The following is a 27,055-nucleotide window of genomic DNA, read 5'->3' as shown; positions in this document are numbered from 1 at the left end:
ACACCGACGGTGTTACCCTCTCTCTATCTTTGTATATAATCCATTCCTTCCATCTCTCCATTTGCTTTTTGAACGCATTTCAGGGAACTAAGAAGAACACCAACACTAATTGCAGTAAGGGAGGGATTCCGGGGGTCAGTCGCTGAAGGCGGCTTTCCAAACTATTGGAAATCCGTACTTCAAGTCTTACTTTCCAGATTCTACAAGCGACGAGGAAGATTTCGGTAATTTGACCTTTTTTTTTCTTGTAGAAGAAACAGATGAGAATGAGGTAGCACATTTTTTTATTACCAAAATAGATACCCTGTTTTCTTCCTTATTTTAGAAAAGTTCTCTGGATTTCTTCTTCTTTTTTTTTTTTTCCTTGTTCTTTTTCGTCTGAATGTCCAAAAAAACTGTTAAACTCGTTTTTGTTAGATTTCTTTTTCTGGGTATTTTGTGATATTGATCAACAACCATTTCTTGTGAACATTTCAGATTCTTTGTTCTCTGTTTTTCCCTTTTTGGTTCAACCCAACATTTTTTTTTCCCACTGCTTGATACTCTAAACAAACTGTAAATTTCAAATCTATCTTAGAAAACTTGGAAATCTGTATGCCTTTGAAAGGACTGAATTCTAGTTCTGAGTTGGGCTTCTTCACCCAATTCAAGGTTGACAATAGAATTTTCCATCCCTTTTCCTCTATTTTTTGGAAAAAAAGGAAATGGCAGGGAAGTGTTCAAGCACTTGTCCTATGAGAACAGAATGGGTGAAGGGAAATGCAGTTGGGTCCGGTTCCTTCGGTGTTGTCAACTTAGCCATGAACAAATTCACCGGCAAGCTCTTTGTTGTCAAATCGGCCTCATCAGAAGCAGGTTTTAAATCTATGGAGAATGAGGCCCGCATATTAGAGAGCCTTAATTCTCCTTACATTATCCGATGCCTTGGGAAAGATTTCTCCAAGGAGGCAAATGGGGAGAGAAAGCTTAACCTCTTCCTAGAATTCATGGCTGGGGGAAGTTTGTCCAATGTCGTTGAGAAGTTCGGTGGCGCTCTAGATGAGACTGTGATTCGTTCATACACCAAAGAGATCCTCCAGGGCCTCGCATATCTCCATAAGTGTGGTATCGTTCATGGTGATATCAAGTGCAAGAATGTGCTCCTGGGTTCATCAGGAAACATCAAATTGGCAGACTTTGGGTGTGCAAAGAGGCAGAACTCTTCAAAACTTGACAAGGGTTCAAAGAATTCCTTAGGATCTATTGGTGGGACACCATTATGGATGGCACCAGAAGTTTTGAGAAATGAAGGAGTGGACTTTGCCTCAGATATTTGGTCCTTGGGATGCACCATCATTGAAATGGCAACTGGGAGACTTCCGTGGGGCGACCTGCACTTGAATCCAATGGCTGCAGTTTTCAATATTGCGTGCAGCAATGAGACACCAGAGTTACCAACCAAGTTTTCCAATGAAGGGTTGGATTTCTTGGCCAAATGTTTGCAGAGGAATCCAAAAATGAGGTGGACTTGTGAAGAATTACTTCATCATCCATTTATCTCTGGGAATTCAGAAAGGCGGTGTTCGTGCAAGAAAGATGCTTGTTCCCCAACAAGTGTCTTAGATGATGGACTATACCAAGAGGATTATGAGTCAGATGAGTCAGTCTCTCCAATTAAGGAAGAGCTTCAAAGCAGGATTCCATTCCTTACAAGATCAAGTTGTGGAAGACACAGAACGGCAAGAAGGCAACACAGAGAGATCGCTCTGCAATCAACAGAAAATTGGATTACTGTTAGATCAGGTTAAGGACTTCAGTTGCATATAGGTTGTAGGACAATTTAAATCTCCGAAGATGGATTTGGATGTACATTTTACAGTTAAAATGTGGAAATCTGATAGCAAGTTTGTTCATTCTAATAGTTCATTCGAGAAGGCAGCAGAAAAATAGTAATGCTGTGACCTTTTTTTTTTTCAACCAGAATATTACCTGGACCCGGGCCAGCTCCTAGCATTTTATTAAAAGTAATAATGCTGTGACCTATATCAGTGGTTCTTTAATGTCTAAATGAGAATATAGATATTTAAATTTAATACTTAAATTAGCAGCTGTCATATTAATTAGTTTTGGCAAATATAATTACACCATCCATCTGAAAATTAAGATGCTGGCACTGAATGAACTGGATTCTTTTTGCAACTGCAAATCATGAATTGTACCCTAGATTTTTCCTTTTCAAATCTCTTATTCACTTAAGAAAACACCAATTTCTCTGCTAACCACAGATAATTCGAAGAAAGCAAAGATCTCTTCTTCTTCAGTTGGAGGTGGCGACAATGTGAGGAAATTAAAACCGACCACACATCAACATGCTGATGGCCGTATGAGAACTCCAATTTCATCTCAGGGAGAAGAACCATCCTGTTGAAGAAGCCGCATGAGAACTTAAAAGTTTTAGAAGGGTGACTGACATGAGAGATCTTCACAAAGATGATGATGATGTGGTGAGCTATTCACGCTCTGGTCTTCTCGAGCTTCATAACCTTGCAGCTATTGGGATTGAACGGTACCACGATACCAGTGTATGAAACAACTGATCTCGATACAAACAACGTTTTCTTAGGAGGCAGAACATGTAAGGTTTTAACCATCACCGTTACAAACAGATTTACCGAAAAGAAAAATGCGGATAACATCGAAATACACTACAAAATCGAATACTTTATAAACTTCAATTAATTAATTAATTAATTACATGGCAATGATGTGCCTGTCTAATTTACATTTAAATTATTCATAGGTCTGTGAGAACTAGTTCCTACTCAATATCTTTTACAGCATCCTGCACCACAAACAGCCAAAAATAATGAGTCAACAACCATAGTATGATGCCGACTGTCATAGAACAGTGAAAACATTAGACAGAAATAATTAAGTTTTAGACAAAGAAGATTGAAGGTTAAGACATCTATACTCAATAATGATTTGAAGAAGAATTTTATCAAGTACTGCTGAACTTGGAATACTGACATGAATTGTAGGGACTCAGAGAATCTCTTTTCTCAGAAATGGTCTACCATATAAAGCATTATTAATTTTGGAATTTCCAATTCATAAGTTTGAGCCCCTGTTAAAACAAGCCAATTCACTGCACGCAATCAACATACCCAGTTTTAGCCAGTGGTTGCACCACAGTCACTGAGTTTGCTAAACCCCAAGAATTGGTGATTCCTCATGCCATTATTTTTTTTTTCTGGTGAAGTCGAGCTGTTCAGGATTTGCTCAGTTCTTCAATGAAGCATCTCTCATACAAATGGAGACCTACTTCTAAAGATATGTCCATACCTCTTTGAAAAAGTCTCTCAAAAGGGATAATGGTGAGTTGCTTTGCCTGCATAGGCTGCCTTCTGCCCTATTGTGCTTTTGGGTTCCAAATCGCTCTTTGTTAGTACTTTAACCTTGCATATTTAATGTTTAGGAAATTTCATTTCCTTCAAGTTCATGGGGGTGGGGGATGGCAAATTATGCTCCTCAGTTGAACCACAGTAGAACAGGCAACCATAGGAAAACAGCAGCATGTCAAAACAATCTTGATTGAGCTATGCCATGTTGATTCAGTCGAATTACATGGAAATTAAAAATGTCTATATAGTTTGAAGTAAAAATATAGTATAGAGAGAGACATAAAGAGAATGCTATCTACTTGTTTTCAAGGACACTAAAATTATGGCCATTTAATAGAACTAAAGGGTTGGACGCTACCAATGTAATGTTAACAAAACCTAGGGTTTCTCCACATTAGGCTGGCCCACATGCTCAGTGATCTGGACCTAACAATTGACTTGCGCAAAATCAGACGCCTTTCTCCTGGAGAATTGTGGCTAATGGTAAAGAATCTATTCCTTTTATTGATCAATACCGTTTTTATCTATTTACACTTGGTTGGGCCCAGCATTCTCCATGGTAGAATCAATTATCATTATAAATACAATTCAGTGCTGCTACCTCAGAAATCACTGTTAGGAAACTAATGACTAATGACACTTCTATTAAAATGGAAATCCATAAAGGGACTTACTTTGGCAAGCTTAGTTACATAAGCTGCAGCCACTGCTGTCACCAAGAGCCCCAGTCCAAGTGTCAGTAACTGATTGTTACCTCGAGGTAGTCCAACATCAGATTCTTCTTGCTGAGAAATTAAGATAACATGAATCTCAAGCAGTACTTTCTTTTACTCTCAAGGAAACAAGGAACATAAGATGACAAGGCTGAACTAATCTCCACCAAATTTTGTAGAAGAGGCAGTTAATGCATAAATACTTATGAATTCCATCCAAGTATAAATTCATCACCCCCAGTGGAGAGAGAGAGATTATGACGGGTCCACTAGTGGTTAGTAAGAGATTATTTTATTTTAAAATATTTTAGACAGCTTTCAGTACAAGTGGGGCCCAATCTGGCCGTAAGTTAGGATTAAGGAGTATATTATTCTTTCTAAAAAGTCTTCTTTTATTGGTTTTGGATTATTACTTTAGGAAGTTTAGATTGACTAGAATTCTGGCTGTTTATTCTTATTTAAAGATTTTTTTTGGTAAATGAATATATTACCGAACCCCAAGAGGGGGAAAGGAAAGGGAACCAATACTTTATCTTATTTAAAGATTGTAAACCCATTCCCCATCGAATCAATTGAATGGATTAAGAATTCAGTACTGAAAAGTAATGTGTGAGAGCTCCCCATCCTCCTCGTGATCTCTTTTCTCTCTCCTCCCCCACCTACGGCACCTTGCTAACAGGTTCTCTTTCCTCTCATCAACTTTCCTTTGCTCTTTTCCTTCCTTAACAGTCTACCAGGGAACCAGTCCACAACCGAGAATCATACTCTTTGATTTCTCAGTCGGCATTAGATACCCTGCAAATGCTTATTAAATGCAGTTCAAGTTTCAATGATCACTACTGAAACTGCACTGCTTAACAGTTCCTATGAAAATTACAAACGGCAAAGGAAAATTCAGCATAAACCCAACAGCCAGCAGCAACAAAAAAAGTTGTACACTTGATTTCCAAATATCAGGCTGCCTTAGCAAGCACATACTTGTAGTTTCTTAGGTAGAAAATTCAACATAAACCCTAACATCCATGGCATTGACTGTGACAAGGAAAATACTTGTAGATTCTCAGTTAGAAATGTTTCAAGCACCCTGGACCTGGGATTTCTCTATCTATAATGGTTATCTACAAGGTTGCAGACTGGTTCATTAATATCTACTTTGTTCTGATCCATTGCTATTGCAATTTCTATGGTTGATGCCATCTAAATCTTGTAACTGTTGTGTTGTTGGCATTATTGGAGTTTTTATTTGCTCAGATTTATTTAAATCTTACTGATTTGAGATCTTATTTGCTGGCTTATGTCCTGTTGATGCTTCTTGTTGCTGCACTATGATGATGGGTTTTTTATTGTTATCTCCCCTGCATTCATTATCTGTCTATGTGTAGTGCTACACGGTGAGGAGGAGATTGGAGATGTTGAAGATTATTTCTTCTTATTGAAGATTTTCTACTTGTATCTTCATTGTGAATATTTTGTGTCTCCGTCTCCTTATGACGATTATTAGCAGTCATCTTTGTGAAGATATTTTGTCTTCCTCATGAAGATTATTTGTCCGTTTCCGTGTTGGAGGTTATTTGCCCGCAACGATGATTCATTCACCTCCTTCTACTGCTCTTCTCTGGGCATTTGCTATTTCTGTTGTTATTGTTCAAGACTTTTGGTCTGGAGAGATGATTTGTTCATCTTCTACTGCCTCTATTTTCTGGCCTGCGGTTGATGTTATTTGCCGCCTATATTGTTTTTTATTATCTGGGTTTCTTCTTCACGAAGAATTTTCTATGTTGTTGCTGCCAGTAGCTGACATGTTTTTGTTGGTGCTGCGACTGGAAGGAAGTTATTTCAGTGGTTACATTATTTGCTGCAAGTTTATATGGTTGCTGGCTAGCTCCTACGAATGATTTATTTGTGCAAGTCTGCTTAAGTCTGTTGTTGTTGTTGTTCCAAGTTTGAGCTTTGGATATGCTCCAGCTTGAGGGGGAGTGTTGAGATTCTTGTATGTACTACTACCGTAGAGGGTAGTTTGGGCATATGGACTTATTTGTATGGGTTTATAGATCATTAAATGTATTGGCTTATAGACCAGGGTTATACTTGTAATTGTGTCTTTTATTCAATATTGCTCACGGTTATGGGATTCCGTCCAACTGTGAGCTTGTTTTCTTCTCTCTCATTTTCTCTCCTCCTCCCCTTTTCTTCTACTTTTCTCCCTGTCTTCTTTTCTTCTTCTCATCTGATCCTGGTTATTTCAGTTTGATTTTGTCACAGTATCAAGTTTGGAAAGTAGTGAATAACAATTAGGATTTTTAGGGTGTTTAACTTTTATTTCATTGTTCCCAAGAGTCACTGGAGACCAGTGAGATATGGCACATTTGGATGTATTAGTTCACGGACTGGTGAAATTATTTTGAATATGAACTCATATTTTATTGAATTTCTTTTTTTCTCTTGAGAAAGCTTTATAAAATTTTTTTTATCTATTGTTTGGGATCTCTCTCTCCCTCCTATGCCCAGAAGCTGTCCTTTCTTCCCTTCCCGAATGCCTTTACAATGTAACGATATAAATAACAATAAGAGAAAATCTATAACTTACAATGATTGCTCGGCCAAATGCTCCAGCACTGACATAAGCCCACGTTCCTGGAAGCATTCCCAACCAACTGCATCCAAAAAATCATGGTTGAATATGAACATGTGCAACCAAGAAGTCAGAAAGCGGTATCAGAGGTCAGATCTGTGGCTGCCGATCCAGCCAGATACCAGCCAATATTTGCAGCAGATTGGCCAAAAATCTGCAGATCAGCCATCATCAGTTGGATTGGTGATTGCCAACCTGATACAGATTGGTTGATCCAAAGGTCTACATAAAATTTCATTCAAAGTTTTTATCCATCCTATGTCCAAGCTGGATTCCACCTCAAGCAACCAAAGATCAGAAGCAAGTATATTTCACACAGTGATAAGGTAAGGGCACCAAAAAACAACGAATTTCTGCGGGAAAATGCACACACCCACTTAAAAGTGCACGGAAGTAAAGAAAAATCATCTGATCATGGAGGTCTCCCCACCTGATTAGGGAAGCCAGGTCATTATTTGAGCATATGAACTTTCCCCACTCTTGGAGGTTTTGGTCAGCAAAACCTCTAGCAGATGAACTTGCCATGGAAGGGATAAACAGAAGGAATTTGTTTGTGGGAAATTATCCTATTGTGTAGCCACTTTTGTGAGTTTCCTCGGGGTTGTTCCCCTATGGTAGTAGTCGCATACTACTGCTATTGTATATTTCTTTCTCCAAGTAATAAATTTATTTAGTTATCTATCCTAAATAATAATAATAATAAAAAAAGAACAGAGGAAGGTTCATTTGTCAAAACTTGTTATTTCAGACACTTACGCCAATACTTCTTTTTCCTTTTGTCCCCCTCTTCCTTTTTTGTGCAATCACCATCAAGGAATTTATTAGCAAGGGATAAAGCCTGGCAATCCTTAAAGTGGCATACAAGAAAACAATAACAAAACGTAAACAAGAAAACAGTAAAATGTGATAAAGGGTAGCAGTAAAGCAATAAAAATAAGAGAGACTGCTAAGGTTAAGGATGTGACCAACACACCAGGTCTGTCTGTTGATCCCATCCTTCGCAAGTTCATCTGCTACCATGTCGCCTGACTAAGACCTCCCATGGGACAATATATCCACAAGATAGGCCAAGTACCTTTCTGATATTGAAGAGATGTCCAAGGGCTCTCTGTCAAGGCATTCAGTGATAGTATAACAGAAGCCAACTTCCACTTGTTACCTGCTGATTTTTTTTTCCTTCTAGAAATTACCAAACCCCAAGAGTGCAGCTCCTAGTTCAGCCTCAAGCAAGTCTTACTCTCCTATTGGCTGTTGGTCCGGAGAAATTCACCAAGAGTTTACCAAATGATCTGTTCAAACTCTTTAACACCTAATAGGTGTGAACTACAATTGGAATTCATGTTCAATGCATCAGGTGGAGGGAACAACTTGTTTTGGATCATATCAGTCAACTGACTAAAGTGAATAATTATCCTCAAGGCCTGAATGATCAAGTCCCTTCTAATTGCAGGAAAATGGTTAAAACTGAAGTCCACCATGCTGACCTTGAGACCAATGTATCAATGACCAGTTGATTTATGTGTCCCTAAAGAAACAGTTGCTCCTCTCCAACACTTCCCACAAAGAAGGGACTTCAAACTCTAGTAAGATAGAGCACCACAACAACCTACCTCCTACCTTTAGAGGAGGATACCAAGCCCTCGCAAAGTCAACTATGTCATAGAAAACCATCTAGAACAAAGAGGTCAAGAAAGTAGTTTAACACCTTTCTAGCAAAATCACAGTGTGTAAAAAGATTAAGTGCATCCTTTCATTTCCAAATGTATCTTGTAGGGAAACTTTTTCCTTCACATGGGTTGGGCAGAAGATGATGATGAAATTTTGCCAGTGAAGGCCGAGGATCCAAAACCTAGAATCTTCATCATTAGGAGACCAAAAAACATTCTCAAGAACGCCAAAGAATTAACAATAGGAACCTCAAAGTCTCTCAGACGCATTCTGAAGCCTAAATCACCAAGCAAACCATCTTGAGTCTAAGACACAATTCAGGCCACAACTTCAATTCTTATTTGTCACAATTCAGTTAAGTATGGAATATCTAGTAGAGAACAGTTGGTCAGCATATTAAAGGTTTTCCAGAATCTAATCTTCCACACATCTCCTAGGTCCAATCTGATCAACTCTTAAGAATTTTTAAAGATGCTGCTGGTGCACTTCAAGGGCTAGAAAGGGTCACTCTATTGGGGTTGTCAGAATCCCAGACACCAATGTTAACACCAACACTTAGCTTTCTGTATACAACAATATCATATCCATGAATGTTGTGTAGGACACTGGTACCTGTATTAGTGCCACTGTTACATTGAAATGATGTTCAATGCTTAAAAATTAGACCTGGAGTGCACTCTGAGATAGAGCTGGGGCTACGAGTGTCACATCAATGCAGATTGGCATGATGATCTCACTAAATCAAATAGTTTCTTTTCATATTTATTTACATTACATTACTATATTGAAAAGAATAGCACATATGGGTAAAAAGTAACAGTGCCACTTATTTTTTGTAAGAGAGTTAATTGGTAACAATAACTTACCACTTGCCTCTATATTAAAAGCAGATTAAATTATCTAATGAGGAGGATTGAATTTAAACATTTTTGAAAACCCACACAACAAAAATTTCTATGTAAAAAGAAATAAAATACTTCATATGTCCATGTATAAATTATTATTTATCTTGTATTAAAAGTAGATTCAATTAACAACTAATATCTATAAATAACTCATTTGACAATGCAAGTCTTCAGAAGTTCGAAAATTAACTGCCTACTAAAAATATACTAATGGACCCATTTATTAATGTGTTAGTTAATACTAGCACCAATAGCTGACCCCGTTTAGTTGGGATAAGACGGAGCTGCTGTTGTTGTTAATACTAGCACCAATCTTCCCCTAATTCTAAAATTTACGTTTCAAGTTATCATCTTTCTTCTTCTTCTTCTTCTTCTTTTTTCAAAAATTTTAATGAACTGTTTAGTTCAAACACAAAGACAATTTTGCAAAAATTCTCCCAGCTTGCACTGGATTTGACTGAGTTTCTACTTTGTGTCGAATACCATTGTAACCCAAAATGACATCAGGTTCCAAGTCAGCCAGCAGCCCATCCAGATTATTGAGATCTCAGATGATTAATTGAGCAAGCATCCAAGTAACAAAGACTACAAGATAATAATATGAACGCTCAACTTAAAACTTAATATTTGGACGATCAAGAAACTAACCTGCCCAATACATACGGAACAAGCTTCACAGATGTCAATCCATACAGATAGTTCCCTAGAGAAAAAGGCAGCAAAGGACTCAAACGGAGAAGTGTGACAACTCGAAAACCATTTTCTCCGATTGCTTTGTCAATGGCTAGAAATTTCTTATTTCCTTCAACCAATTTAAGTATTCGTTCACGAGCAAAATATCTAGCAATGAGAAAGGCAACAGTTGCTGCCACCTGAAAACATAGAAGTACTAGTATAAGTGTCTTTGACTGCTAAATTTCCGTTTCAAATTAAATGGTAACCATCTTACCGTTCCACTGATAGAGACGATGATAGTTCCAGTTACAGTTCCAAATAGAAGGCCAGCAGACATGGTTAAGGGGATGGCTGGAATTGCAAGGACCTAACACAATATGAACTATTCAAAGTTAGAGCAAGCTCAGAACCAAACTAAGTCAAATCAAACCAAATTTTTTAGTCAGTATGGCTTGGCTTAGCATTAGCAAGTAAACTCAACAAGGTAGTAAGGTGGACTTCCAACCATTCTTAGTATATGAAGTGCTCTTTAGAGTTAGGCAATGTTTGTTGTATTAAGCATCTAGAATGTGATGCAGATCCTTCTAAAACTTTACGGTTGATCACTGAAAAAGGCCTCAAACCAAATATTTCAAGAACGAGACAAATTTGTACCTCTAATCCAGCATAAACAGCAACAAATAAAGCATACCCTGCTGTGCCATAACCTGTTCACAGAGAGCATCTTATAAGCTTAAAGAGTAATTATTGCAACATAATAAGGAATTCAAAATTAGAGAACCATATAAAAGTAGGAGAAGCAGACCACCCCATGCAAAGAGGCAATGTTGGCTTCATTTGCCAGCACATAGGAGACCAAGCTATGTCAGCCCATGGTCTAGCCACCAGACCCAGCGTAAGAGGTTGAGATAAGTCCAACTGACATTAGGGCTGGGTAATATATTGGTCTTTTATTTCATGGGTTATTATGTAATGCGCCTAACTTATATAAGCCTAGAATTGTGTAGCTTATGAGGAATAAAAATTTTCTTTTACCTTTTTAAATCTTTTTAGTCTTTACGTGAATGGATACCTCTTCCCTCCCCCCCCCCCTCCCCCTTTGCAGAAATTTGGAATGCTCTCCCTTCCTTCCCTAGAAGACCTTCCAGTTCTGGAGACATTCTCACTTGGTCCCCCCTCTTCTACGGGCATCTTTGGTACCAAGTCTTCTTGGGACCATGTCAGATCTCAGGGCCACATATGCCTTTGGAGAAAGCTTGTTTGGTTCAAAGGACATATTCCCTGCCACAGCTTTTGTGTTTGGAGAGCTCTCTCATATTGCTTCCCAACTCAGTGGTTTCTCCTAGACCGGCATATTCCTATGTCCTCTTCTTTCTGTCTTTGCTGGAATGCCACTGAAGATGTTGATCACCTCTTCTTTGAATGCACCTGCTCCTCATCCATTTGGGCAGGAGTTCTGGAAAGATGTTGGCCTAGGAGGAGAAGAATTATTCCCTTTAACAGAGAGTGGTTATGGATGGACATGCCTTCTACTGGAAATACGTTCTGTGATATGATTGGGGAGCTTGCTTTCGGAGCAACCATATCCTCCATTTGGATGGATCGCAACCTCAAGAGATGGACCTCCAACTCTATACCTCTTTGTTAGATTTGGGATTCCATCTTTCTTTATATCAATAGAAAAAATTTTAGGCTCTCCACTAGTTGTATTACCTCCCCAACGAACATGCATATTGTTGTATCCTGGAGTCTTAACTCTTCTTTGCTCTCCCCATGCTCTTCTCTTGTATGTATCATTGTTTTTTCTCTCTTTCCCCCTAGGGAGTTCCCTGTTTTTTCTCCTTTTTTGGTAATGAATATATTATTCACCCAAAAAAAGTCTTTAAGTGGTTTAGTCATGTTAAGAGTCTGCCTTGGAGTCTATGTCAGTTATCTTTTATGATTTAGAGCCTAGGAAGATTTTTTACTGACAATAAGCATTTATTTTTAAAAATAGACCATTGGTCCCAGATGTAATGGCATACGTTTGGAAGTTAGTAGAGGAATTGTTTGGGAACTCATGTGGTGATTCTGGTTGAGTCCTTGCATATTACATGGGTGACAGCCAGATTGAGTTGCGTTATTATCCTTTTCTAGTTGCTGTTTGCTAGTTGAAGCTTTTCAAGTTCAAGCTGATTATTTCACTCTGAATTTGAAGGTTGCCTAAGAGCCTATTTGCGCTTTGTGTCCTCCCTCAACTATTTCAAGACCAAATAGACCCAGAACCTAAAAGAAAAGGAGAAAAAAGAGGTGAAACTCAAGTTCTCCCTACAAACTCAAATTCAGCTCAGACTTGAGATCCTATCTTTTCAAGTTCTAGTTGACCTTTTCAACTTAGATTTCTCTCCCTCTGAGTTGTAGAGCTCTTGTTTAGGCTTTATTATTGAATATTTTGTAGTAGTATGCCAGGATAAATGTTCTACTCGAGTTCCTTTGAATTCTATTGACTTAAGCATATGTCCAGGTCCTGATAAGTATCAGGATGGTTAATGAATTGCCACCATTGTCACTGATGCCGAATCAGCTAAGATGGGTAGGTCCATGTGATAGAAGACCCCACACCACCTCATTGATCAAATTTGAAACCAAAATGAGCATGTGTTGAAAGCTCGTCCAAAGTTGTGAAAAATTACAACAACTAATCTCAATTAGTGCTTACATATTGAAGGTTATGGATTGTTTGCAATTTTGAAGCATGTTTTGCAATGTTACATATGTGTACTGGCCTGAAACTTCAGTGGTGAGATAAGTGTGGAGTCCTCTATCACATGAACCTACCCACATCCACTGAAGCATGCCAAATGGCAGAAATTGTGACCATGTTAAATTGGTGGCAATTCATTTACGTTTCGTGGCATCTATATTTTTCCTATACCTATTGCCTATTCTTGAGTTTTCTCTCTGAAATTAAAACATACAAATCACATACCAGGACATGAGAGAAAGGTTTCTTTCTTGTGCCGCACAGTTCTTCGAGTCTCATGTAGCTGTTGTTTGAAGTTCCAGATCACCTTGGCTGTGTTTGGCTGAATTTTTTTTTTATTTCTCCACACTAGGCTAGTTAATCTGTCCTCTATTTATACTATTTTGAGTACTACTTAGTTATGCCAGGTAACTCTAGAGATACTATCTGCATTCTCCTAAACATTTCAAGTGTGTGTGTTAATCAGACCATAGACCAAGAAGCCTACTTCATGGAATATGAACCAAGACTATGGAGCAAAGCAAAACGCCTCTATTCTTTACAACTGCAGAAGTCTTCAACCTAGACTGGAATTCTTACAAGTTTACTAATAGCCAGAAATAGTTAGGGATAGATGTACATGTTTGTACTACATGTTTTCAGACACCCTTTTAGTTTTACTGACTTTTTCTGAAACATCAAATGCCAAGCTCTTCTTGTGGATACCAAATTACTTTCTTCAATTGGGGGGAAAAAAACACTAAGTCCAAATCATGAACGACGACAAAAATGAACCGAAACCAAATAAGTCCAAAACAATTTACTGAACATGATAAAGCGGTCCAATCTTCCAATGCAGACCAAAATTGCGCACTTAGAATACTTCGTAGAAAAACCCATTTGAAAATCAGAAACTAAACACTTCCGATTCTTAAATTGGAAATACAAATTCTACGGAAATATGAGACGACAGTATGCATAGTGCCAATCCCTTAAATCTTCAAAGCCCCAAGGAACTGTATTACAAGCATTTCATCAGCAGTCGGTTTTCAAACATGAAGCAAGAAATTCAAATACAGTATAAATCAAACAAGAAAGAAACCAATTTCCCAATTGAAAAAAAAAAATAATAAATTTCTAGACGAACACCAGAAAGCTAAGACTGAAAGCAGAGAACACATTTAAGGAATTCTCAAACAATTGCAATTGTTTCGAACAAAATTACCTTCAATGAAACCTGAAAGCTGCGTCAGGATTGCATTGAGCTGGTCTTTGTAGATATACCCAACTACCCCGAACCCGCCAACAACGCCAATAAGAAAAAGACCTGCCAAAAAGGTACCTTTAGCTGCAGTTTCTCCTTCCAAACCGAAATCTCCCTCTCCAGAACGCTTGTCACGGCCTTCATCAGAGTCATTTCCGTCGTTCTTGGGATTACCAAACCTTCTCAGGCTCTGTGGAATGCCAGTGGAATTCTTGAGGGTCTGTTTCTTGGTTTCTTTGAGAGATGAACATGGCTTGAGGACATGAAAACGCTTTGGTTTGAAGTTTAATAAGAAATAAGAAGAACAAGGAGAAAGAAGTAAGGTGCGTCTGAAGGGAATTAGATGAGATTGGAAAGATGGGTAGGTGAGGCAGGGCCTCAGGGTGCGCATTTTAAGCAGTGGTGAGTGTATGCTAAGAGCTGTTGGAAGAATGCCATGTAAGTTAGTAATTTAGGCCTTCAGAATTGGATAAGAAAACCAGGAACTCCTAAGGTCTCAAACATTTTAGAAGAGCCCAGTGTGTCCACCTGGAAGATTGTCAGCCAGTGGGTGATGAAAATTTGAGAATTTTTATCCCCTGCTATAACTGGAGCGCTGCTGTGCGGATCGTGCGGTACAGCAATGACCATGTATGCACAATGGACCTCACTATGCGCACATGGCCGCTGCTGCACCGCACGATGCGCACAGCAGCGGATAAAGGTCCTTTCCAATAATTCTTCCATGATTACTCAAAAAACAACTTTTTTTAGGACATGTCAGATGAGAATCATTAAATCTAAGCCATTGAATATGATCTCATGAGTTAAATCATATAATATAATTTCATCTAGACATATAATACAGCTCATGTGTAAAATAAATACAAAACTAATACAGATACCATTTAATATTGATAGACCAAGATTAATATAGATACCATAATATGAACATCCAATATAGTATAAGGAAAACTTCAAATCTAGTACATAAGTATTTGGGTGGAATTGTTTTGAAATTTATAAAAACCTAGATAGAAATCTGATTTGATCTGGTTGTTGGAAGGCTAGACTGTTGCCATAGGTAGAAGAAATCAAAATTGTAGTCAGAGAGGAAGATTGTTGGCGAAAGGGAAGATTGTTGCTAGAAAAAATTGTTCTTCTTCTTCTTCTGTTGAGTAACCCAAGGTAAATGTCGTCGAGTAAACTATTGTCAAAGAAGAAATCTGTAATAATAATAGAGTTGGTTTTATATGAGAATTATTTATCTGTTGTGTTGATGGAAAAGGACTTATGAGAGTATATCAAACTAAAGTTGATGTTCCAAGATGTTGATGAAAGCTGAGACCTACCACTTGACATTCTACTAAAGTTAGTATTTGTCTCATTTTGTAATCGGGTTTGAATGCAAAACTGGCTCCAAGATAGAACAATTTTTGGTTTTTGGCAGTGTATGTGCATTCGTTGATGCGCCCCTTTGAGTACGTCGAAGTTGTGCTCAGGCCACAAGATACAAACGAACTTGCAATCGACAAAACCAAATTGTGGTTTTTGTTGTGTTAATATTGAGGCAATATATGAGTATATGAAGAGATAGAGGGGTTTAAACTTTAAACTCAACATTTTCAGTGTATTTTGAAGGCACTCACTTTCTCTATTTACAGAGGAGTGTACAACATTTTCAAAGCACCCCAAGGAATGGATGTGTCCATTGATTCTTAGGGAAGTGTAAAAGATTCCAATCCAAGTGCTCGGATCACACCTGCACTAATGTATATGTCTATGCAAAGAGAAAAGTCCATTATGTAAGTATACCTTGCCTGTATGAATGGATATGTCTATTATATGTATGGGTATGTCTTTATAGAGAGATGTCTATACAAGTAATGATTCCTTGCCACATGGGCCCGAATCCAAGCCCAAACATAGTCAATTGAGTCCAATCCAAAAGAATTAACTAATACGTGACCAAACTCAAAATTGGCCCAATAGAGAACCAAAAAAGATAATATATGGGCTGGCCACCACACCACATTGCACTGCACCTCGCCACACTACGAGCTGACCAGGCCTGTCCAAGTAATGATTCCTTGCCACATGGGCCCGAGTCCAAGCCCAAAGTAGTCAACTCAAGTACAATCCAAAAGGATTAATGCATGACCAAGCCCAAAATCGGCCCAACAGTGAACCAAAAAGATAAATATGGGCTGGGCCACCACACCACACCTTGCCTCGCCATGCCATGCCATGCCATGACTAGAGCAAGAGCATCTTAGCTCAGCTCGGCGTGTGCGTGTGCGTGTGAGAAAGAACCCTAGATCCACCCCGACACGTGGAAGGAGGGATACCTCCCTTTAAGAACTCTTATTTTATCATCTACTTCCAATGTAGGACTAAACATCCCACACAAAAAATGCATTGCCCAAAAGCAAATCCCATGAAATCAAAAGTGCAAGTTTTGTGGGAGGGAAAATAATTAATTCCAAAGCAGGATAGAGTAGTTTGAACCTCAATTCATTAAATCATTTAATATAACAAAATCAGAACTGTAGCCAAAGATGGAAATTGTTGATAAAGAGTGAGATTTTTGCCGGAGGGGAAGATTATTATCGGAGAAGTTCTTCTTCTTCTTCTCTCGAGTAACCCAAGGTTTTGGTTTTCTGCACTGGTGGATTTATCATACAATACAACTCCTCTCTCTCGCGCTCTCTACCATCATCACCACCATCGATTGAGGAACATTGCTCTTGAGGAACACCGACCGGCACACTCCTCTTGACACCAGATGGTCAAGACAAAAATCATGTATGTGAAAGAAAACATGCTTAGTTTAGTTGTTAGTGAATGGAGAGCCATTTTCTCATGATTCTCAAGAAAGGGCTTTCTACTTAGAAACACACAGCTTCATTTTCTTCGTATGGAAGACCTCTCCATTCAAGATTATTTACAATACTGTTAAGTCAATTTGTGATAATCTTGCAACAATTGGAAAACCTGTTATTGAAGACCAAAAGGAGTTTTCTCTTCCTAAGGGTCTTAGCAAAAGATATAAAGTCTTTCACCACTTCCATTTTTCTTAACCACCTCCTCACACCAATAAAAAAGGTTGTTTATGCTTTACAAGGTCATGAAATTTGGAAAAATATTAATGCCTCTTAATTTCTAGGTCGAATCAACCAGAATCTGCTTTTCGTCCAAGACATGTCATCTAATATCATCTAAAATATATCATTCAATACTAATTCCCAAATTAGACACCATAATGTCCAATGTCTTCTTGAGCAATGTGGCTAGCTTGACTATGTTGTTGCTTATTGTTGTAAACATAGCCAACACACTCATGGAGCGATGCATGTTCAATTGGAGTTGGGAGTCATCACTTTAGAAACCCTTTTGAGTAAATGCATCAATTTGTAACTCAATTTCAGGGTCCACGCATCGACCTTGAATTTAAGGTAAAGGTGATATAATGAGAAATGTAGCCCTTTGAGTCATTTGTACGTAGATGAAAGAATCAGGTCGATTGAAGTTCAAGAGAGAGATATGGTCAATTAAGTAAGCCATTGTTTAATAAGTCCAAAGTCTTACAAAATACAAAAAAAAAAAAGGGAACATATTTGAAACGTGTTTAAAATAAGAATGCTTGTTGTTTGCCATTTTTTTTCTGTATATTTGAGAAACATACGATAAAACGTATTTAAAATAATAAAAAAACAAACTAAAAATACATTTAAAACGAGTTTTAAACACATTTTTGCTAACTAGGGTCACACCTCTTATGAAAAGGTGGCTTCCACCCAACCCTATAGGGCTATCATGAACTTAACATGGCAATTAATGTGTTGCACTATTTGGTTATCAACCCAAAATCAACAATCATCAAGCACTTTGGAAGAAAAAAAATCACACCTTTTGGTAATGAGTCGCATATTTTAACCCAAAATCAACAATCATAAGGCACTTAGAAAAAAAATTCATTAATTCAAACTCCACAAAAAAGCACCTACAAGGCTACAATGGACTGGTGCTTTAGTGTTTTCTCCACAAATGATTAAATTCTCATCAAGCAATTACACTGCTCGGTTGACCCTAACCATCTAGTGCAAATGCATATTTTGAAAATATTTTCTTTTAACATTGTTTAACCTTAAATGGATATATCATACTACTTCCTACAGTAATAAATATTATCTACCTTTTGTTACAATGGTAAATATAATTTCTAAGTTAGTAATCAAACAATTCTACAGTCATATACCTATTTAAAAACCTTAAGATTATTAAAAATATGTATAATGTAACAACCAGTAGTATAAGATTTATCTGTTTTGTATGACAGTTTGTATGTCATCGAAATATCTTTGTAGAAGTTGAAATAGGGATTGACAACACCAATATATGTCTTCTTGTATCGTTGGAATAGAAGGTAGTAGAATTGAATCGTATCAAATTTATACCTCCAAGATAAAACAACTCTCTAATCTCATAAGTTGCAATACTAAATGTGATTACTGAGGGTAATAATGTCATTTCACATATTTCAGATGGGATTGACAATGATATGCTTTAATAGTGACATAATGATATGTCGCTCTCCATGTATTTTTTAAAACCTGTTTATATCTCTATCTTAAAAGACTTTTGAAAATAAGACAAGTGGAGTTAAAAGAAAGTATCAAATTTTAAATACACCGGCCTTAGGTGTCATTTAGATACTCCTCTTTTTTTTTTTTTAAATGGTAAAGCTGTTTGTAATCAATCCGGTTGTAACCGGAGTTTCGAAGTGAAGTTAACTTATTTTATATCGAATAAGAAAGTGATAGTATGTGTTGATCGAAATCATATTTCATACCGAATAAAATATGTATCAAGTTGGTACAATATCAGTATTGAAAATGAAGTTTGTATTAGGTATGATACGGTTTTGATATTTACTTTCTGTTTTCTATATTGAATTAAAACTATAGCAATTTTCCAATACCATAACGATGGATGCCCCTTAAATAGAATGAGTCAATGTATCCTTCCAAATAAAATAGGGAAAAAAGAAAAGAAAAGAAAAGAAAAAAAAGGACAAAACGTAATTGTCGGTATAAAAACTTGACATCTAAGTCTTCATTTGGCCAAGGGAAGACTTACTGACTTAGGAAGTCCCCCCCCCCCCCACCCGGCTCCCAAGTCTTGTTATAATGGATACAATGAGTCAATATCTACTCCAAAGATAGATAAGAAAACAGACAAAAAGAAAAGGCAAAAGTTTTCCTTTACCAGCGGGAGAGGAAGAATCCCTTAGCTATTGGTGATGAGACTCGCAAACTCCCATCCCTATCCTTGGGCATATATTGATACTGAAGTCTATGAAAAAGCAATTCTAGTGAACAAAAACTTGGTCCAATAAAAAAAAAATTAGCGTGAATATTGGTTCAAAAACTTGACATGTAAGTACTTCATTGCCATTTGTTTGACCAGAAAAGGCCTGCCGGTTGATTCACATATTTGCATGCCTCTTATGCCCTTCTCTAAATGATGATGATAGTTATCCATGTGGAAAATAATATTTTTGACAATCATAAGATAAATCTGAGCCATTCAATTTTATATTAATTTTCTTAATCTACACTGTCTATTCTTATTCATTTGACTACTAGTAAAATGACTTGGGAAGTCTTCATTCTCCGAACATTAAGGAAAAAAAACGAAAGAAAAAGACAAGTTTTCTTCATCAATGGGGGAAGAAGAATCCCCTCGATATTGGTGATGGTGACGGCCATGATAAATCAATTTGGTGAAGGAAAACTTGGTCCAAATGCCACAAAAACTAATAATAATAATTTGTGAATATTGGTTCAAATACTTGATATATAATTACTTGATTTGTAAATAACTATTTGGTCAATTTGAATCAACTCTCATGTTTCACATTTATGTTGTAAGACAACCCTCCCCCCCCCCCCCCCCCACCCCGATTCAAGGTATTGGTTATTGAAGGTTTTTCAGGTTTGCGGGTTCAATTTTGATAGTTTCCTATTAATTAACGTTTTCATGGAATGAAATTTTCGCTTAATTGATTTTCCAGTCAAAAACTGTAAGATCCCCCCTTTTTCTTGTGGATTTGAAGCTCCCTAATCTATGAATCACAGCTTGAAAGGCTCAAGACGAATCCAAGTTAAAACCCTAACCATGCAATATTGTGACTTGTGAAGCAAATCAATGTTTGCATGGAATGATATCTTCCCTTAATCGATTCCCCGATCAAAAACAGTAAGATCCCCCTTTTTTTCTCACGGATTTGACCCAAATCTATGAATCACGGCTTGAAAAGCTCAGCACAAAGAACAAGAGAAAAATCTGGGTTTTAAAACCCTTTTATGCAAATCATGCGTATTGGATTGCCTGATCCAAGCGGGTTACTCAATCCAACCACCATTCCATGAAACCTGGATATGATCGATCATGACCAATACCAATCTAATTCGGCCAATATTAGTCAATCCAATCCGAGATTACAATCCATGCTCCCCCCCCCCCCCTAGCTGAGGTGAAAAATCTCTTGTAGCTCTAGTTATGGTCACAAAACAACTCTGAGCCATCCAATGTTTTTGTTTTCTTAATCTGTGTTTCTCTTGGGAGCATGGTTCCAACTCCATGCCCTTATCCAAAAGACCAGAACCACTTCCACAATCCACGCACAACCTCGTTAGAGGAAAGCTGCCTGCATGATTAGCTAATACAATTATTTGTGAGGTATGCTACTAGTATTTTTTCATGTAATCAATGGTAGAAAAGTACACGGGGAGGTCGAAAAGGTTCCAGAAAGGGGGAAATTTTGTTTTCCACAAATGCCCATATTTGCAGTGCTCTGTAGCACACTCCTGGTCCTTTTCGCTTTTTCAAAGGATACATCGATCGTTTCGTACGCAACTATGTCTGGGTATAGAAACGAGTCACACTACACAATGGGATGGCGTATTTTCTCCCTATATACCCTTTATACTCAAAATGCGATACCATTTCCAAGCTCTTGCGGCTCTGGAAAAATCCCTTTGATGACAAGCAACATATTCTCCTAATAAATTGAGGGGGAAAAGAACTCAGCCAGGGAGTGTGGCCTGCGCCAGCACTTCCATGAGTCTCTCTTTGTCCTCCCCATATGGAAAGACAGTTCTACCCCCTTATTTTAAGAACGAGAGACAAATGGGAGTACAAGCGTACTTTTCCACACTATCGGACAGAAAACTGCTTCCGCTCACCTCTCCTAAAACCAAAAAAAAAAAAAACAAACATTCTTGTTCTCTCTAAAATGTAATTTAATGCTCCAGCGTCATAACCCATATCAGACGTCTCTGGTCATTCTTCATATCATGGAGAGGTTTCCTAAGAACTTATGGAGTTTCTTAATGGAACTTCAAAGTCAAAATTCATTTAATTATTACAGAGACCAGAGTCCAGGAAAGAAAAGAAGTAAGAACAGAGACGATCTCACTATCTTCCAATTCTAGTCTATAAATCAAGATTATAAATACAAACCAATCAAGAGAGCCAAGAGATCAAACACAAAACCCAAATCCTTCTTCAATCATCAAAGCAAATCAAGAAGAAGAATCGATGTCTTTGTCTTTCTCACCCAACACCACCAACATGGCTTCAATTACTAAAACCCTTCTACCCATGGCTGCTTCTCTTGCAGCTTCAGCTATGCTCGTTCGAACGATAATGCGAGACTTCTTACCTCACGAAGTTCAAGATTACATCTTCTCTGGTCTCCGGAAACTGATCAACAATTTCTCCTCTCAACAAACCATCGTCATTGAAGAATTCGATGAGCTCACCAACAATCAAATCTATGAAGCTGTTGAGATTTACTTAGGCAACAAGGTCTCGCCCTCCAATCGCCAAACCCTAAGAATAAGCAAATCCGATAAGGAGAAGAACATCAAGATCGCAATGGGAAGAAACGAAGAGATTGTGGATACCTTCGATGGTATTCAATTCAAATGGAGATTGGTTTGTAGGCAAGTTGAATCCAAGGTTTTCCACAACCCGCGTGATCTCAATTCAACATTTCGATCTGAGATCCGATCCTTTGAGTTCAATTTTCACAAAAAGTACAAGGATATGGTGTTTGATTCTTACTTGCCACATATATTGAAGAAATCGAAATCCATGAAAGAAGAGAACAAGACAGTGAAGCTCTTCACCGTGAAATATGAACGTGTGTACCATAATTTGGGAGACACTTGGAGTTCCGTGAATTTGGATCATCCAGCAACTTTTGAAACACTGGCGATGGATATGGAGCTCAAGCGGAAGATAATGGAAGATTTGGAGAGATTTGTTCAGAGAAGAGAGTTCTATAGGAGAGTCGGAAAGGCTTGGAAACGTGGGTATCTGCTATATGGTCCACCTGGGACGGGCAAGTCAAGCTTGATCGCTGCCATGGCCAATTACCTCAACTTCGATATCTATGACTTGGAGCTCACTGACCTTCGCTGCAACTCAGAGTTGAGAAGATTGTTGCTTGCAACAGCAAACCGATCTATACTTGTTGTTGAAGACATCGATTGCACGATTGAGTTGCAAGATCGGCTTGCTAAGGCCAGAGCCGCCACACAACCGCTTAGATTTCATGAGGGCAACGGCCAGGTTAGTGTCTCTTCCCATTTCCCAACTACCCGCACAGTACCTTTTCTTAATAAAGGAAACCAGAGATCTAGAGACAGAGAGATAGTTGCAAGCAGGGTTTTAAGAATCGGGAATCGTATTGGTGAAACAGTCGATTCGGATTGGAATCGGCTGTAATTGATCCCGATTTCCACAGATCCAACATGATCGATTCACACCCAAAAACCCTAGAAATTCCTTGTTTTTGTATCTAAGGACTGATTCTAAGGTTCTTGAATATCGATTCTGGTCTGGATTCCCCAATTCCGTGTTTTAAAACCCTAGTTGCAAGCTCAACTTACCAAGGTTAGAGGTTTCATGAAGATAGGGGTATCAATCCTTTGGTCCAGTCTGATTTCGATTGGAATGAATTTGTTTTAGACATGCATTGGGCCAAATTGTTAAGATAAAGATCGATTTTGGTTTTGTATCGATTTTTTGTAACAGGTTCTTATCGGTCTGCTATTAGTTTTGGTTTAATTTGATTTCAATTTTTCATATATATAATGAACCCCAAAAACAAAACAAAAAACAATTTTTTGGGTTTAGTTTTCGATTGATTCAGTTTTTGTGCAACTTTCTAAAAAATCCAAAGCGAAACTGAACCGTTAAGAGTTTGGTTTAATTAATTAATTTATTTATTTAGAGAGAGAGAGAGAGAGAGATTCATTGGTTAGCTTTTTTTTTTTTCAAACATTTTTTCATAGTATTATCATGACACATTGTGAAGTTAGTTTTTCATGTATGTGGTTATAATGATAAGTAGACACAAATGCAACAAACACGGTCATGTGACAAATTAGTTGATAGAACCAAAAAAAAATGGCTTCAAACTTTCATTGATGCCAAATCTTTATTCCCATTTTCTTAATTCACTTTTCAATTAGATATGCTTTATGATTAATTTTGCGTGTGGCTTGATCATCCAAAACCACAGGTGACACTATCAGGGCTACTAAATTTTACGGATGGCTTATGGTCAAGTTGTGGAGATGAGCGGATCATTGTATTCACAACCAACCACAAGGATCGGCTAGACCAAGCATTGCTTCGCCCCGGCCGCATGGACATGCATGTTCACATGTCATTCTGCACACCTTGCGGGTTCAAGCTTCTTGCCTTTAATTATCTTCAAATTCATGAACATGAACTCTTCCAAGAGATTGAAGAGCTCATAGAGAAAGTGAAGGTCACCCCTGCAGCGGTTGCTGAGGAACTCATGAAGAATGAGAATCCCAAAATTGCACTTGAAGGTCTAATTGAATTGCTCCGATACAAGAAAGAACATGACGATGAAGTCAATACCGCAGAACCAGAGATAGAGGCACAAGACCAGCAAGAAAAGGAAGATCTCAATATGATCCCATCATAAAAATCATATGCATGTAGAAAATGGCCATATAGAGACAATTACTGTTTAATCCTGTAATCTTTTAATATATATGGGATTCTATAGGTGTATTTAAATTGGGTTGTTATTAGCGTAACAAGGGTGGGTTACTTTTCCAAATATAATAAAAAAGTGAAAAGACTATTATATAATAAAAAATAGAACAAATAAGGATCATTAAGTAGGACAATTTGGATATTTCATTATTTTATTAAAATCTCATATTTATAATGTAAAATAATATTTTAAAAGGATATTTCTGTCATTTAACAATCTACACTACCTCTCTAATACACGATTGCAATTACAGTTCCTGCGTGCTTCTCCCTCACAACCGACGCAGAAGTATGAGAATCTCAACCCTGCCTGTCCACCTCCCCCTGTTGTTCGTTCTCCGTTTATGAGCGATGTCCTGGTTGTGATTTAGGGAAACTGATTTCACCACCGTCACTCTCTTTCTCTTCATCGGTTTTCAGATCATCAATTCCTAATACTAATTGAATTAACGAACGAAGTGAAATCAATCCAACAAAACATTAACAGAAAAAAAAAACCCAAAAAACTAAATAGGAGAAACCGTAAAAAGAGGAATGGTTGTTGGCGGCTTTTTCTTTCTTTTTCTTATCTTGCTTTCTCTTCTTTGCACCTGATGGCATGAAGAGGTATTATGGGTTACTGTATGTGAAGATGATGGTGATGAGTTCTTCTCCTTAACACTCTATAAAAGGGCCCTGCAAACTATCTCGTTCTCTGGTATTTCTTTATTGGGTATCGACAGATTACAGATCAAGAAAAGCAACAAGAGGGAGATGGGCGAAGGGCGGGAGTTTAGAAAGAGAAACGGCAGAGAAGGAGAGAGATAATGAAGTGGAAGTCGGCATAGACAAACGAGTAGTGACTGAAGCTTTTGCATCCAGTACACACACTGTTGGATGAAAATAAGAGGTTACTGTCTCTCATCTGACCATTAACTCTCGACTGAAGCTTTATATTTCCATTCATCACTGTATTTGGATCTCATAAAAAGATCCAGCCTAGGCGGATCGTGGTGAGATGCTAGAGATTTTTTACGGTGGAAGGGACGGTTCTTGTGAGATTTATAGCAGGGGAGGCGACTGTTATTACCCTTCTTCTACTCGGGCAAAGAGAGAGAGAGAGAGAGAGAGAGAGAGAGAGGGGAGAAGAGAGGAGAGGTTACCACCGGAGAGGAGTGTGAGAGGAGAGATGAGAGGGTTGGGTTTGAACCATGGTTAAGTTTAGAAATCAATTTTGATCGTAAGATTAAAACAAGACAGACATTCTAAGGGGTACTTACAAGAACTTACAGATTTGGGGAACCTTGGAGGAGAAATATCCAGGTTGGACAAGAGAGACTATGGATAGATTTTGGGGAAGATGGGCTGTGCTCGATTAATTATAAAATCTAGTTAAAATTATTGGTTTTCTATGATTTTCTTTTAATTTTCAACCGTGAATGCGATTTTACTCAATTATCCACAAAAATTTATTTTCAATTACACCTCTAATGTAGTTCCAAGAGGGTAATTGGTGTCTTATTATGTTTGGATAAATAACAAACCCTTGTTGTGTTAATAATTCCCCATTTAAAATTTGTAATATTCTTTTGATCGTTCTTTATCTTATTTTCAAAAGTTCTTTCAATCAAGATAAAAAAGGGTTTTCGATCAAAACAATTTGAAAGTGACTATGAGAGGATCTTTTAATAAAAAATCTTCATTAATGATTATTGGTGATGGCTCTAGAGTTCATGTTTGGAATGGTGCATGGGTTCTTGGCCTCCCAAATCACATAATTTCTTCTTCCAAGCCTCCTCACACAAATATTAATTTGGTTTAATGAATTACTCATTAGGATGACCTTTAGCCCTCTTAGAGCCCAACAAATTTTGAAAATCCCTTCTAGTTTCTTTAGAGGTCATGATAAACCTGAATGAACTCCCAGCAAGAATGGTTGTTTTCCAGTAAAAAATGGCTATCACATTGGGAAGACTCATGAAAGCGCGCAGATACATGGAAATTATCACCTCCAGTTTGCTGACCGGCCCAGTTCCCCAGTTCCTCTAATGGGGGATGGCGGACCCCACCCGGGCAGGGTGTTTGGGCATGGGTAGAGAGGTCATTTCAGCCCCCCTTTGTTAGAGAAACTGGGGAACTGGGCCGGTCAGCAAACTGGAGGTGATAAAGATCCCAGATCCATCGTTAGCACATCTACAATTAGTCATCCAAAACCAATTAAAGATGTTCTAACTAAAGTAGAATTTGGAAAATTAAACTCCTCCAAAATTAAAATTTCATTTGGAGATTCTGCAAGGAAGTGGGTTAATCTCCTTAAGAAGAGAGCTTGGGTTGATGGTAATTAAATGCTCTCGCATTGTGGTGAAGACAAGGAGACTACTCTTCATGCTACTGTTCTTTGTCCCATGGCAAGAGTTGTTTGGTTTATCTCTCTCTCTTAGGTTTTAAACTTGACCAATCCTACTCACTCAATTTAGTTGATTGGTTTAATCAGTCTAAGATATTGGATCACTAATTACAATCCTCAGCTGGACTCTTAATTGCTTTCATTGTGTTGGAAATTTGGAAAAATTGCAACAATTCCAGTTTCAAGTTTAGTCTTTCCTGTATTTTTGCTAATTCAGATCCATTTGGTGATCCGCTTCAGGCAGCAAAACCTTCCTTCCTGAGTGACTAAATCAAATATTTAACCGGTTTATTGGTTTTGAACCGATGGTTTTCGATTAAACCAAAATCGATTTGTTTTTCAAAACCCAAATTGGAATGTATCATTGCATAACATGTGGGCCAAATCTAAGGGTATTAAATGGTTCAGTTTCGGTTAAACTGTTTAATTAAATGGTTTCAATTTAGAAACCATAACCGGGTCATTTATTAAACGGTTCGATTCGGTTTCAATTAGCGGCTTTTATTTGATTTTGGTACATTTATGTACATTTAAGAGTGTTATACGGTTTATTTGGTTAAACGATCAAATTCAATTTAAACCGTTTAATTAGACGATTTTAATTTTGAAATCATAATCGAA

At 37.7% G+C, this 27,055-nt stretch overlaps 3 protein-coding genes across 4 annotated transcripts; 2 read left to right on the top strand and 1 right to left on the bottom strand.

The window, feature by feature from the left end:
• Positions 1–564: 564 nt before the first annotated feature.
• On the top strand, positions 565–1,879 carry LOC122667603 (mitogen-activated protein kinase kinase kinase 2-like). Its single transcript, XM_043863941.1, has one exon. It carries the CDS (start codon positions 705–707, stop codon positions 1,785–1,787), a length of 1,083 nt encoding a protein of 360 aa, XP_043719876.1. The 5' UTR covers positions 565–704; the 3' UTR covers positions 1,788–1,879.
• Positions 1,880–2,680: 801 nt separating this feature from the next.
• On the bottom strand, positions 2,681–14,420 carry LOC122667605 (TVP38/TMEM64 family membrane protein slr0305). The gene is made up of 7 exons (XM_043863944.1): positions 13,924–14,420; positions 10,631–10,683; positions 10,251–10,343; positions 9,950–10,173; positions 6,684–6,750; positions 4,058–4,168; positions 2,681–2,821 (listed from the first exon to the last, which is right to left on the bottom strand). The coding sequence occupies exons 1-7, from the start codon at positions 14,351–14,353 to the stop codon at positions 2,798–2,800; spliced, it is 1,002 nt and encodes a 333-aa protein (XP_043719879.1). The 5' UTR covers positions 14,354–14,420; the 3' UTR covers positions 2,681–2,797.
• Positions 14,421–21,544: 7,124 nt separating this feature from the next.
• LOC122667598 (protein HYPER-SENSITIVITY-RELATED 4-like) lies at positions 21,545–23,981 on the top strand. Of its 2 annotated transcripts, none has more exons than XM_043863935.1 (2): positions 21,545–22,578; positions 23,537–23,981. In XM_043863935.1, exons 1-2 carry the CDS (start codon positions 21,547–21,549, stop codon positions 23,972–23,974), a joined length of 1,470 nt encoding a protein of 489 aa, XP_043719870.1. In that variant the 5' UTR covers positions 21,545–21,546; the 3' UTR covers positions 23,975–23,981. The 2 variants fall into 2 exon arrangements, with proteins under 2 accessions (XP_043719870.1, XP_043719869.1); XM_043863934.1 differs by having other exon boundaries at positions 21,545–22,584; positions 23,540–23,981.
• The last annotated feature ends 3,074 nt before the right edge of the window (positions 23,982–27,055 follow it).

Source organism: Telopea speciosissima, chromosome 7 (genome assembly GCF_018873765.1).
Source record: "Telopea speciosissima isolate NSW1024214 ecotype Mountain lineage chromosome 7, Tspe_v1, whole genome shotgun sequence".
NCBI classification, from domain to species: Eukaryota; Viridiplantae; Streptophyta; class Magnoliopsida; order Proteales; family Proteaceae; genus Telopea; species Telopea speciosissima.
This window is presented reverse-complemented; position numbering and strand designations above follow the sequence as displayed.